We start from the raw sequence: 15,878 nt of genomic DNA, 5'->3' as shown, positions 1-15,878 counted from the left end.
GCTCTTTGCTGACCGGCCTCCATTTTTAGAACTTTTTTTTTCTTTTCCCTCATCCATATGCAAACATTTAGGATTCGGTACAAAAGCATTTTGCCGAGGCGCTCACCGTGATGCGCTTTACAACATAACAAGAATTAGCATGACAAGCAAGGCGTATCCTGTCCAATTACACCATGGCGTCGCACTCAATAACCGATAAATTAATCATTCAAGACAAGTGCGTTATATGCAAAATGACTCGAGGCGGGCATATGGCTGCCTGTTTATATAACATGTAACCTGCGAGCCCCGGCACACTGTTTCTGCTTCAGACGCATCACACGAAGGCAGCAGACCAAACTAATCCACTACACTCCTGCTTATCTAGTGTGCATATGAGTGTGCGTGTGATTTCAAGCCCTTTAAAGTCAGCTCTCTTCCTGGCCAGCCATGTGTGATATCGCTTTCTCCCTCCATCTTTCTCACTTTTTTTTTTCTTCCTCAATGCTTGGCTGCAGAATTCATCAGGCCGAGCGTATATAACAAAATCCATGCCGTAAATGTGTGATTGTGACAGCGCTTGACATAAATCGGCGGTGGCAGATTTTGAATGTGAAAGATATTTATGTGATGGGAGGCGGGCGCAGTGATGAGTCAGTGTCCGCGCACAAACACCCCTGTAATTGCTCATAAATTACAGCGCTCCATGCTGATAGGTGGCCATGACTTTGATGAGTTTCATCTTTCTATCAACGTGAAATATTGGAACGCAGCGAGCTTGCGGTTAATGTCATGCCGAGGTAAATGGCTTTGTTGCTCTTTGGAGATGGCTGTGCATTTTCATGGGAAGAGCACGTTTCGGTGGTTGTTTCGCTGGGCCTCGAGTGGCTTCACAAATGCTTTTTTATTTTGAATATTATGGAATATTTATGGTGGCTTGAGAAAGCCAACATACTGTTATACTACTTACACTTATTATTCTTCCGTCTTCTTCTAAGACTATTTTAAGAACGCATCTCTTCCTAGAGCTTCATACTACAACCACCAAGCTAACTCCAAACCTCCAAACTATACTGAATTAAGTTGGTATATCTTTTACAACTGATCCGACTTATGGTTTTCCGAAAACTGTCCTGGAAAATTCAGAAAAGACCCATTGACTTAACATTGGACCAAACTTTGTGAGCTCATAACTTTGCGCCAGACTGTCATACAGACTTAATGTTGGACTCATTTAACTCAGACAACCAATCTGAGTTAAAAGTAGGCATCATTGGCGTGTCCTCTCGGTAGTAAACAAACAGCTCGCAGTCACATCAAGTGTGATTTTGCGACCGCGAATACATCATTACATTAAGACAGAAATTATATTTTTGGGTAAATTATACCTAATAAATACAGTGCCTCTTTCAACGCCATTTGGAGGTGTCTACTTTGCTGTGAAGACTTGTGCGACCGCCTTTATGCCCTTGAAAATATAATTGGCTGATTCGTAGAAAAGCTAAATTAAGATCGTGTGTTGGGTCGAATCGAGATTGCGGTCTTTTTTCGATTAATTGTGCAGCCCTAGTGAAAATGTACATTTCTGGTAGAATGTCCCATGATTTGAATGATATAGGCTACTTCAAATGATATACAGTCAAAGGGAAAATGATTACCCCTACTTTTTAAATATTCAAATATTTCTTTCTTTCTTTTCTTTTAAATGAATTTTAAGGTCAATAACATTATGGGTTTTTTTTTCAATTGGCTACAGAATAGTTCAATGGCTTGCTTAATTGCTTAATTGCCGTGTTAACCCATTTAAGCCTTTAATCTGAATAGTAAGCTTGTATTTAGCAAAATAACTTAAACAATATTATGCTATTATGTTTTGGAATGTGTTATGTTTAGGAACGTGTTGAAATGTGTGTGTTGAATGTAGTCATTTCAGTAAACAGTACTTGGAAATATTTGGTAGATGTTGTGAAAAAAGAAAGTGATAAAAAGTAAAATAGCTATGTAAATTGTAATATATTAAACAGCATTGTTACTGTCAATTATTTATTTATTTATTTATTTATTTATTTATTTATTTATTTATTTATTTTATCTAGCATGTTTATTATTTTTATCTAGCTTGTTTGTTTTTACAACAACAATAATAATAATAATAATAATAATAATAATAATAATAATAATAATAATAACAATAATAATAGTAATAACAATAATAACAACAACAACAACAACAATAATAATAATAATAATAATAATAATAATAATAATAATAATAATAATAATAATAATAATATTAATAATAATAATAATAATAATGGTAGTAATACTGGTTCTAATAGTAGTAGTAGTAGTAGTAGTTGTTGTTGTTTGTTGTTGTTGTTGTTTAATTATTTTGGGTTCTGCTTTATTTTAAGGTGTCTTTATATGTTACAAATACAGTATATACTACTGTAGTAATTACAATTAATAATGCATAATTACACGCAAGTGACCCTAAGCCTACTGTAATACAGTTTGTAACCCTAACCATTAACAATAATCTTACATATACATATACATATTCATAAAAAAAAACTTAACCTTATACAAGTAATTAATTACTCAGGGTGTAATTACCCAGTAGGTAAATGAATAGTTATGGTAACTTGTAACTATTATTATTATTATTATTACTATTATTATTACTGGTAACAATTTTATTTTATTTATTTAATTTAATTTTAGTTAAATAGTTACATGTACAGTATCTACTAATTATACATAATTACATGCACCTAACCCTAAACATAACCCCAACCATATAGTAAGTACAATTAATTAATTGTAAGAATAGGTCATTTATTTAGTAGTTAAACGAATAGTTACACTGTAAGATAGTTTAAATAAAAGTGTAATATTTATTATTATTATTATTATTATTATTATTATTATTATTATTATTATTATTATTATTATTATTATTATTATTATTATTATTATTATTTTATATAAGAGAAGACTGTATGCAAGCTGTGTCCTTTCGATGATCCCATCTCAGAGTTTCAGACAGTAAAGATATGAATGTGGCAAAGAAGAGGAAGCTTACAGACTACTTCAAAAAGTAGCCTAAATCTGCTTTAGTCATGACTTAGGACATGTTGTTTACCTGTGGTTTGTTGCCACAGGATTTGATTTGTGAAGCAAATTTCCGGGGCTCACAAAATCAGTAGCCTAATGTCCTGGGGATATACTGTTTTCTCAAGTTAGGCATGTATCACCACCCCTGCCCGATGGGTTTGTCTTAAAGTCATAGTTCACCCAAAAATGAAAATGTACGCACTATTTACTCAGCCTCAAGTGGTTCCAAACCTTTGTTAGTTTCTTGATTCTGTTGAGCACAAAAGAAGATATTTTGAAGAATGCTGAAAACCTGTAACATTGACTTCCATATGAAACAAATACTATAGAAGTCAATGATTACACATTTTCTACTATCTATATAATAAATGTATATTAGTTTCTGTTCAACCGAAGAAAGAAAGTGAAGATTGAGTAAATGATGTATGAATTTTCAGTTTTGGGTGAACTATCCCTTTAAATATTATTTAAATTCCTTTATTTGTGGATTTAACTCTATTTATTGATACTTGGATACTAGGAATGCATCAAATTTCAGCCACTAAAATAGAAACCAACCAGCGCTTTTATTTTTAAGAGCTGCCATAAAGACCTTTAAGCTTCTGTGACAAATTCTGTGACATCCGTGATATAGCAAAGTCCATTTTTATGACTGGATTCCATGATTCCATCCACATTTTCCACATCATGGAGACCATAAATCACATTTTTTATATATCTTTCCTTTCCCTGGAAATTAAACTCATGACCTTGTCGTTTTTAGCGCCATGCACTACTGAACGAGAAAAAGGAAGACTGGATTGTCAATCCACCTTTTTCCTAGATCCTAGACAGATTTTCTTAGATGAAGCTTTGCATGATTATGTGTGTAAAGCATCTGTAAAAATGTAAACAATTAGTGATTAAAAAAATTGTACAATGATGTTTTTTTAAATTATTTGTTGCACAGTACATAGATACAGCATTAAAAGGAAGCTTTTTAGAATTGACAAATTATTTTTATCAGACCATGAATAACCCTAAAAACCCAGCAACAATATTACTGTACTATTTATTTACTTTTTTGTGCTGTACTGTTGGAAATACAAAGATAAAATAAAACAATCTGTGATAGTAAGTGAACTCAGTATGCTCATTATTTTAATGTAATTTTTATGCATTTTTATGTCAAGTAATGTTTTGATTTTTGTTTTTGAATGGATAAAAATAAAGTACAAAGCTAATCATACCTCTCACTCAGTTTTCAGTATGTACATGGATTATTTGTAGCACAACCTTGTCATTTGTTTCATATCTTTCAAATGGAATTTTTCTTAAATGAAAGTATCCACATGAAAAAGTACTATAGTCATTTTTTTGGTCAAAACTATAGTGTATTTTTTTTATTATACTATAGTATAGCTACAGCATACTATTAACCATATTGAACTTAAAAACTGTAATACATAATGTGGTATTTTTTATTTTTTCTACTGTAATCTGTGATGTATTGTAGTATAATATATCCTATAGGCTACTTTGTTTGTGTTAGTCAGAGCCATAGAGAGAAAATTGTGACAATGGAAGTCCATGTTCAATTATGACCTGATTCAAAAAGATTCGAATAGTTCCATAAAGTGCTTTGTGGTTAATTTAGACAGATAAAACATAAAAGTTAAAACATACACATTTTAAAAACGTACCTTTCAAAAGTTAAAAACCAGTCATCTTCATCTGTAACTCAGCTAAATCTAACTTCCAGGAACTATTGAGAGGCTCTATGAGCTGCCATTGCTTTTTAATAAAAAGATCGCTCAATTGGAATCAATGTAATGTCTCAAATTTCTACATCTGTGGCTATCATATTAGTGTAGTTGTTGTGTTACCATAGTAGCTATAGAATTACCACAACAAACTAAATATTTTTTTTTATTAAGTTCAAAAACACTTTAGTATTACCAAAGTCCCTTTAAGGCTAGTCATTTCACTTGGCGGCCATCTTTGAAACACCTCTCGGGCAGTACGCTCGGGCATTCTGTTTGATTAGGGAAACATCAAATTCTCCAAAACTGTTTGCCAAGAATACGATTACATTACCTAATTGGAATCTCCAAGAAAATTAAATAAACAACTGTCTCATAAGTTTAGTTTCTAAACATTAGAATCAAACAAAATCAGCATTTTTTTCTGGTTGCCCGACCTAAAAGGATCACGACACCAACCTTATTTATGGCTCTGTTACACATTATCATCATCTGAATAATGCTTTGTCTCTGAAGTAATTCATAACTTGGTCTTGATGGCAAATCTCCTCCAGAAATGACAGCGACTCTTTGTTTACAAGTTTGTGGGCGGGCGTTTGAGTAGTTGCTGCTGTCATGTGATGTGCGTTTGACAGGACGGGCTTTACCTCACGCTCGTTTCAGACAGATTGCAAAACCAAAAAAACTTCATTTAAAAGTAAAGATTTCAAACTTTATGGGGAAATGTTTCTTATGTTTGTGAAGCAGGTATTCGCTGAGATTCTAGTGTGTTTGTTGACCACATAAACTGTAGTAAAAGCTCACGTCTGGTTCAAGCTTTTCCCCCAGTGAAATGTCAGTCTATATCGATCGATTATTGGCTTCTGTACTAGATATGGTTTAATTGCCATATTGACTGTTACACTTTTCCCCATTCACTATATGAGTGACACGTCTTGTGTATTGTATAGTCTTTGGTATTATTCACTATAATTTACTATAGTATTTTTATTTTCAAGTGGAAAAAAGGTGGAGCTCTTCACTTTTTTGAAAATGCTCATTTTTACAACTCAACAGTTGAGTTTTACCATTTTTTTTAATCCAATCAACTGATTTATAGGTCTGGCAGGAGCACTTTTAGCTTAGCTTAGCATACATAAATGAATCCAATTAGACCATTAGCATCTCACTCCAAAAAGTTCAAAAAAGCATTTTGATAATTTTAGTATTTGAACATTGACTCTTCTGTAGTTATGTTGTGTATTAAGGAAAATGAAAAGTTCCTATTTTTAGGTTTATATAGGCTATGTAGGAACTGTACTCTCATTCTTTAGAATGATAGCCACATATCAAGGAACTTGAACTAAAAGTGCTCCTGCCAGAATTTAAAAATGGTAAAACTCAACACTCAGCTAGTATTTCCTTAAAGAAACAGAATGTTACATAAAGCCTTGTTTATCCTCGTAAATCAATTCATTTGTCTGTTTCTCCCACAGTTGACGGATGTATAGACTGGTCTGTGGACTTGAAGACGTATCGTGTGCTGGCTGGAGAGCCGCTGAGGGTCAAGTGTGCTCTGTTCTACAGCTACATTCGCACCAACTATAGCGTGGCCCAAAATGCCAAGCTGCGGCTCATCTGGTACAGGAACAAGGGCGATTCTGAGGAGCCAATCATCTTCTCAGGTCATCGGCTCAGTAAGGAGGGGGATTCCATTTGGTTCCGCTCTGCAGAGATGGAGGACAATGGATTTTACACTTGTGTGCTCAGGTGGGTCATTAGCAATTCAAACTGCAAATCAAGTGTGCACTAAAACAACAGAGCCTGAAGACATCTGGAAACTGCACTGTGGTGACCTAAAATTGCTTTGTTTATTTAGTGTAAAGATGCGCCATTTATTCGTAATATTCATAATAATATGTTTTAACAAAATAAATTAAGGAACAAATAACCATGTGCCTCCAGCAAAGAAATTAATTGGTCTACAGGACATTATAGAGGCACTGAAACAAACAAACTTAATAAAATAATAAAATAAAATAATAAATAAATAAACAAATAAAAATAAATAATAACAACAACAATAATAATAATAATAATAATAATAATAATAATAATAATACAATAATAATAATGAATTATACTTTTTTTGATTATTATTATTATTATTATTATAAAGATTAGTTTGCCAATACTGGGTTGTGGCTGGAAGGGCATTTCGTAATACATATTCTGGAATAGTTGGCGGCTCATTCTGCGGTGGCAATCTAAGGAAATCCCCAAAAAATGAATGAATGAATGAACATTATTATTATTTTTAATATTATTATTATTATTATTATTATTATTATTATTATTATTATTATTATTATTATTATTATTATTATTATTATTATTATATTAATTTTTTATTTACTACTAAGATATCCCAATAAGAACATGCATTTTCTTGCTAGTATTTGCATGTATGTATGTACAAACAACCATAAAATATTGTATGAGTGCCATAGCAATTTGGCCATTGCATCTTTTAGATTGATGTAAAGACTACAATACTTTTCCTTTTTGACAAAAAAATCTAAATAAAATAAAAATAAATATAATAAAATAAATTATATAAATACAATTTAAATAAGTAAATTTTAATTCATTCATTCATTCATTTTCCTTCTGCTTAGTCCCTTTATTCATTATGGGTCACCGCAGCAGAATGAACTGCCAATTTATCCAGCATATGTTTACGCAGTGGATGCCTTTCCAGCTGCAACCCAGTACTGAGAAACATCTATACACTTTCACATGCACACACATACACTGTGGCGAATTTAGTTTATTCAATTCACCCATAGTGCATGTCTTCCGGTGCACCCAGAGGTAACCCATGCGAACACAGAGAGAACATGCAAAATCCACACAGAAATGCCAACTGACCCAGTTGAGACTCAAACCAGTGACCTTCTTGCTGTGAGGCGACATGTATTAAATAAATACATTTTTATAGTTTTAAATAATTAAATAATTAAATATTTTCTTTTTTTGTTCATTATTTACAGCAATGGTTCTTCTAGAATTGGCTATACATAACTAGACTAGGCAGAAGTGCCAGGATTCTAACACCATATTCCACATAGACACATATCACGCAGACTAGAGAGTGCATGGCTCAATCTCACTCAACCCTCATGCTCTCGAAAAAGACAAGACAATAGGAGTGTCAGGGCTCTGTCACCAAACTAACAATATACCAGACACAAGTGACAGAACCCCGACAGTTCACTGTGATAGGATGATTGACAGGCTGGTTTGTGAAATCTGTAAACTCCAGCTGCCCAAAATCTGCGGAAACAATCTGCAACTGGTGTCAACTTGTCCAGAATGTAAAATGCAGAAGTACATTATATTACTAGTATTTTTCAGTTTTTAGTTATATGAAGAAGAAAAAAACTAAACAAAACAAGAAATCAAAAATGAGCTTCAGGAGTAATCAATGTGTCAGTGCTCTTTGAATACAGGATATTTAAAGGTACAGTGTACAAAAAATAAGCAGTCCAAGGCACTCGAAAAATAAGAGAAAAGCTTAAAAAGCTTTTATTGACATGGCTATTGTTTGAAAGAAACAACACTTACAGTGAGGTCAATAAGTATTTGATCACTCTGTGATTTTTCAAGATCTCCTGCTTTGAAACCATGGAGGAGTCTGAAATTTTCAGCATAGATGCATTTCCACTGTGAGAGTCAGAATCTTAAAATAAAAATCCATAAATCACATTGTATGTTTTTTTTAACAATTTATTTATAAATCATGTGAAATAAGTGTTTGATCACTTGCTTTTCAGACAGATTTTTGACCCTTTTAAACATGATTATAATTATACACATGCTATATACACATGATTCTAATTTAGTAGCACATGTTTGAAGTCATTGGCTGTCATAAAGACACCTGTGCACCCCCCAATCAGTCAAAAGTAGCAACATGGGCATGACCAAAAAGCTGTCAAAAGACACAAGAGACAAAATTGTAGACCTTCTCAAAGCTGGAAATGGCTTTGGGGCAATTGCCAAGCAGCTTGGTGAAAAAGAACAACTGTTGGAGCAATTGTCAGAAAGTGGAGGAGGCTAATGATGACTGTCAGTGTCCCTTGGACTGGGGCCCCATGGAAGATTTTTCCTCGTGGGGTATCAATGATGCTATGAATAATCAAGAATCACGCCATGTATTGTGAGATATTGGGCAAAAACCTCATTCCCTCAGTCAGAGCATTAAAGATGGGTCGTGGCTGGGTCTTCCAACATGACAATGACCCAAAGCACAGAGCAAGGAAAACCAAGGAGTGGCTCCGTAAGAAGCATATCAAAGTTCTGGAGTGGCCTAGCCAATCTCCAGATCGTAATCCAATAGAAAATCTTTGGAGGGAGCTGAAACTCCTTGTTGCTCAAAGACAGCTTCGAAACCTGACAGATCTAGAGAGGATCTGTGTGGAGAAGTGGGCCAAAATCCCTTCTGGTGAAGAACTATAGTCACTGTTTGACATCTGTAATTGTTAACAAAGGCTTCTGTACCAAATATAATTTTTTTTGACTCAAGTGATCAAATACTTATTTGAAACAGTAATTTACAAATAAATCGTTAAAAAATTCTACAATGTGATTTCCAAATTTTTATTTTTAGATTCTGTCCGACAGTAAAATTCAGTTCATATTACAATTCAATACTGTGCATTTTACAGAAATTGTTAACAGTGTAGTTTGTAGTGCAGCAGTCCATCAGTAACTTACTGTAAATCAATTACACCAAAATTACTGTATTTACATTTACAGAACCATTTACGTTACTGTATGCTGTATGCATTTATAGCATTGAATGTTTTTATAGTAAAACATACAGTAATTTTCACAAAAAAATATAGTAACATACCGCATAACTCTCTTACAGTAAAATTCAGTTCATATTACAGTTAAATACTTTGTAACTTACAAAAATTGTTAACTGTGTAGCTTGGAGTGCAGCAGTCCGCCAGTAACTTACTGTAAATCAATTACAGCAAAAACATTGTATTTACATTTACAGCACCATTTATCTTGCCGTATATGTAATTACTGGCTTGTATGTCTTTACTGTAAATCATACAGTAATTTTAACAACGCAACTTTAAAATACAATAACAGACTGCATAAATTTCCTACAGTAAAATTCAGTTCATATTACAGTTAAATACTGTGTATTTTACAAAAATTGTTGACAGTGTAGAAACATAGCTATGGACTAAATTATTTGCCTTCATCCGCCTTGCTTCATGATATCTCCTGAAAATGTCTGGCTTTTATTTAGCAAATTAGGCTAATGTGTACTGTACACATAGTGCTTGTTGCTTTCATAAACAGAAAGCACACCATTCTGAATTCTCCCATCCTCTGTTTACCAGAGGAAATATCTGAAACTAGAAGCTGCAGCTTGATTCAAGATGACTACGCTTTGAAAAGAGCAAAGCTAAAGGAAGACCTTGAGGAAACCCACTGCTCAGAAAAAGATTTCACTCTCTCGCAGCAACTGGAGGGCAATTGGTGTAAAACATCTAAACAGAAGCAGCTGTGACTGAAAGCACAGGATCTATTTCCTCCAAGGTCCAATTGCTGCAGGATGGTTAATTCGGTGTTTCTATTTCAGGCCCTGCAAACACGTTTGGTAGAAATAAAAGACACAGTGACAAACTGCAGCGTCTTACACCCACAAAAACGAAACACGCGCAGCTTTATCTAACAAACAGTACAACAGCAAAACTAAATATTCTGTACAAATATTTGAATTACACTAAATATACACAAAATTCTTTAGTTGAAGTCAAAATTATTAGCCCTCCTGTGATTTCTTTTTTCTTTTTTTTATATATATTTTCCAAATGATATTTAACAGAGAAAGGAATTTTTTACATTATTTCTTATAATATTTTTTCATCTGGAGAAAGTGTTATTTATGTTATTTTGCCTAGAACAAAATCAGTTTTTAATTTTTTTTAAAACCATTTTAAGATCAATATTATTAACCCTCTAGGAAAAATTTACTTTTGATTGTCTACAGAACAAACCTTCATTATACAATGACTTGCCTAATTACCCTAACTTGACCTTATTAACTTAATTAACCTAGTTAAGTCTTTAAATGTCACTTTAAGCTGAATATTAGAATCTTAAAAAATATCAAGTAAGATATTATGTACTGTCATCATGGCAAAGATAAAAGAAGTCATTTATTAGAAATTAGTTATTAAAATGATTATGTTCAGAAATATGTTGAAAAAACTGAAATTGTGGGGGGATATACAGGGGGGTTAATAATTCTGACATCAACTGTATACCGTATGTACAGTATAACAATGTTCGATTTCTTAAAATATGTGTGAATTATTTTTTTAAATATATTTTATGTTTTATGTTTATTTTGCTTGCACATATTGTTATTCTTTAGTTGAGCAATAAATTATTGTGAGTCAATCTACTGGAAAAAAATCTTAAATCAAAATATGACCATTTGCTGCCACATTTAGAGTCTCTTTCTCTTTTGACATCAGTTTGATGGTTTCAGCCACAATATTCTTAAAAACACCCCTCATACTGTTACAGTAGTTTGCTATAAGGTAGTGATGCGCAAAACTGCCCACAGACTAGACAGGTGTCTGTTATGTGAATCCATCTGTGTGTGTCTTTCTTTCTTTTCTTATTTTATACTTTTTGTTTATTTATGTATTTATGTCTCTCTCTCTCTGGAAAGAAGCACAGAGAAGGAATCTTGTTCCCTTTCTCTTTCTTTCTTTCTTTCTTTCTTTCTTTCTTTCTTTCTTTCTTTCTTTCTTTCTTTCTTTCTTTCTTTCTTTCTTTCTTTCTTTCTTTCTTTCTTTCTTTCTTTCTTTCTTTCTTTCTGCCAATCTCCGTTCAGCCAATCTTTAAGTCTAGCAGGAGCACTTTTAGCCTAACTTAACAACAATTATTTTATTATATTAGACCATTATTATCTCGCTCAAAAATTACCAAAGTAAATTGAACTATTGGTGTCCATGTAAACATAGTCATCAATAGACACACAAGCCAAAAGTAGAAGAATCATCTCATTAAAACAGAATTTGAAGTTCACATCAATCAAAATCAAGCAAAAAGCAACAAACAAATGCCATAATAGACAAATAAACTAGACTAGACCAAAATAAAACAAAATAAACAATTAAAAATCAAAAGTAGCATTAACAGAATCACAAAAATAAAACACTGCTTATTGTCAGCGGCCGACTGGAGATCAGGATGTATGCGGAGTACACACAAACACACACAAAGACACAGACCTCCTCATCAAGTGCACACCAGGGTCACAACAGCACTTAAACAGTGACTGTGGCCACCATGCAGTTAACAGCAGCAGCACAAGATCAGAACAGCATAGCATCTATGCTCCCTGTTGCATTTATCCCCAGAACGGCAATATAAAAGCAGTTTGTTGGTGCAAATGGAAGAGATTGACCTTAAAAGAGAAAAATACTAAATAAACACTAACATAAAAAGCACCAATTACTTAAGACTCATATATACAGTGCATGCGGAAAGTATTCATAGTGCTTCACTTTTTCCAAATCTTTTTAATGTTACAGCCTTATTCCAAAATGGATTAAATTCATTTATTTACTTCAAATTCTACACACAATACCCCTTAATGACAATGTGAAAAAAGATTTTTTGAAATTGTTGCACTTTTATTAAAAATAAAAACCTGAAAAATCCCAACCAACTCGCAAATAGCTCAGAAATATTCATAAAGAGGTAGCTAACACATGTTATATGAGCTATTAAATGTCCTTCTCATGTGCACAATACACTAAATACAGTGCACTTCATCGGGTGGCTCTTTGCCTCTGTGTCATGCATTTAAAATTCTTCAATACAGAGTTATCTGTTGAATATCCCTTAAACATATATATATTTTTTAATTTTAATTTATATAAACATAATAGTTTCAAAGTGACCTGTGAAGTGTTTTCCAGCTTTTAAATTTAATCTGTTTTAGCAAGTAGATTTTTTCCCTGTTTGTTTATCTACTTATCTAGCATATATATATATATATATATATATATATATATATATATATATATATTAGGTAATATTCTAAAATCTTTTTCATTTAATTTATGAACCCAGAGTTCTGGCATTTGAGTATGCCTGGCTCTATTCTAAATATGCTCAAAGCAGTAGTCCGTGAAAGATGAATTATGGACAAAATTTAACACTTCTACAAAACAGTGGGTGAAAAAGGGCAGTAAACTCTTTCAATGAAGAAAGCCATCAGTGCTATTGAAAAGTGCACTGTCATTAAATGTTTCTAAAAAAAAAAGGTTTTCACATCCAGTTGAACTGAGTTGCTCTTTACTGAAGAGGAGTTTTATAAATTATTCATAACAAGATAGAGGAGTTGATGACGTTGTGGGTCATAACATACAAAATGTTTCAACTGCATTCAGAGTTTATTTTGCAGGGACTTTAAACTCATGTCTATTTTATAGAACATTCCTTTTTTTTGTTTGGCCATAAAGTTAAAACCATATCTCTGTTTAATGTGCTGTGTATCTAAAAAATGACATCATGAATATCAATTATTTTCTTAAAGTCAGCACAAAAGCAAAATGTACCCTTCTTAGTTTTATATGTACAGTGGGGGAAATAAGTATTTAACACATCACCATTTTGCTGAATGACTACTGATAGATTTCAGCTGCTGTCTGGACTTTCACTGCCTTTCTGCATCTCCCTTTCTTCATGTGTTCAATACTTTTTCCTCATTTGAAATTATTAAACATAACTTAATTTGTAAACTAATTAGATTTGTTTTCTTTTCATATATGGATTTCTTTGGTTGTTATCAACATCTGGTTAACATTTCAAGTCAACAGCAGCTTTAGTAATATATTTTCTGAGAAAAATTGTGACATTTGTGACACAATTGTAAATATGTATTTCCCCCACTTTATATAGTAGTTCTTGTTTTATACAATGTATCTGTGCAAATCATTGTTTTGCAACAATGAATTTGCCCCCCATAATCTTCAATCAAATAGCATAACTTTCTCTCCCACCTCAAAACAACCTTTCTTTACTTCTGTTCACATGGAATGCCTTAAGGGTGGGGTTATCAGGACCTATAGGACCGTATAATTAGTCATTCAACAATATTATAAACAATTAATAATTGTAAATGTTGTGATGGCTTGAATACTTGTTTTATTTTTGACATTAACAGTCAAAAACTAGATTTAGGACATTTTAAAGTGTTAAAATCCTGGCGTGCTCTCGAGGGTAAACATGACTACCAGCCAACTCATCTCAACCCCTCTTTTGGTTCGTGGGTGGCAGTGGTTCAAATGAATGTAGTGCGGTTATATCTGTACAATTTAGCTCATCGTTCTCGTCATCGTCTGGCATCTGAAAACATTTTGCATTAGAGGGGTGCTGACAGGATTCTAGTGGACAGTAATCCTCCACAACTGATAAGATGTCCTTGCTGTAGTCTGTAACATGATGACATACTGGATCAAGACTTATACATTGTAACACTCATGGTAACAGCCATGCTACTGTGACGATTGGGTTTAGGGTTGGAGTAGGTGTAGAAGTTAATACCAGTAATTTGTAATTTAATAATTAACCCTTGTGTGCTTTCATGTTTTTTCATGTTTTCATCCACTCTAGATTGATTTTGAGTCTTAATTTAGCCACAACTTTCTCTGTATTTCAGAAAATGAATGATTTTTGGTGACAAATCTTATTTTGATATATATTTTTGGGAAAATTCTTTGAATTTTTCAAAAACTCAATACACTGTGGACAAATTTACTACCCTTTCATTATGTTTGTGGCTATTTTTGCCACATTGACTTCCATTATAACAACATTTTTTGACTGCAGAGCCATGACACCATATTATCATGCATTCTTGATTGTTGATGGTTTTCTCTGTTGGGAAGAGGTAACATTTGTCATGTTTGCTGTTGTTCAACAGTTACAGTGGACTAATAAGAGAGTGTCAGAGAGACCTTTGCACACTTACCTTAATATGTTTGAGAAAATTTCAAAAAGAAGCATCTCAGCTCTCAGAGCATAGTAAACATAGTAAGGTCATTTATGCCATCACACTATAATTTGCTGTTTCATAGAACTCCATCAACTATAAAAGCCAGAAACTTATTTTTTTTGCTCATATAAATGGTTTATACTGCCAACTGATGATCAACAGTAAAAATCCCAAATATTACCACATCCCAACAGGGAAAACCACCAACAAACAAGAGTTCATGTTTATTTGCTGCCATGGCTTTCCAATCAATAAATGTGGTTATAATGGAAGTCGTTGGGGCAAAAACCACCATGAACATAACAAAAGAGTAATCAGTTTGACCAGTGCACAGTATTTAATATAGATAATTCTCATTTCTAGCAACAACTGCTTGTGAATGCACATCCAATGAAGCAGCATGTTTTTCACTGGTAGCTGGTAGCGTAACCAGCCACTAAGCACTCACTGTTTTTTAAAACTTTTTGACAGTTGTAGAACTGCTTACAGCTGACTGTTTTTGAATAGCACATGCATTCCTGCAGCGCAAAAAAATAAATAAAAATTATGGACACGTACCCAGAGTGCAAACTGGCATTCAAATCTTCCTCCATTTTGTTTGCAAAGCCCATATTCCAACAATCCAATCAGCTCAAAAATGATGAAATCAAGCACTGCCCTACTTTTTTTTCTTATTTCATAACTGTTTTAATTCGATTTAGAACACGATGACAGAAAAAATGCCAATTGACCATTTTCACATTTCCTTGGATCTCATCAGGCAAAGTCCACAAAGTTGGGTAAACATAGAGAGCAGCAAATGGGAGACTACCACAATTAATTTTAGCATTCCTATTCCATGACAGTGTTTTCACAACTTTCAAAAAAAAAAGAAAAAGAAAATATAATTATGTAAAGCTGTGTTAGTCACACTTTTTGGCTCAAAGACTTTCATTCATGCAAATGCGGCAGAC

General features: G+C 33.1%; 1 protein-coding gene across 1 annotated transcript in view; it reads left to right on the top strand.

Moving 5' to 3' along the window:
• Positions 1-15,878, top strand: part of il1rapl2 (interleukin 1 receptor accessory protein-like 2) — a 753,881-nt gene that overhangs the window by 285,075 nt on the left and 452,928 nt on the right. The window contains exon 2 of the mRNA XM_056471803.1: positions 6,314-6,587. Within this exon, the coding sequence (XP_056327778.1) occupies positions 6,314-6,587 (274 nt within the window). The remainder of the gene's footprint in view (positions 1-6,313; positions 6,588-15,878) is intronic.

Source organism: Danio aesculapii, chromosome 14, assembly GCF_903798145.1.
Source record: "Danio aesculapii chromosome 14, fDanAes4.1, whole genome shotgun sequence".
NCBI lineage: Eukaryota > Metazoa > Chordata > Actinopteri > Cypriniformes > Danionidae > Danio > Danio aesculapii.
This window is presented reverse-complemented; position numbering and strand designations above follow the sequence as displayed.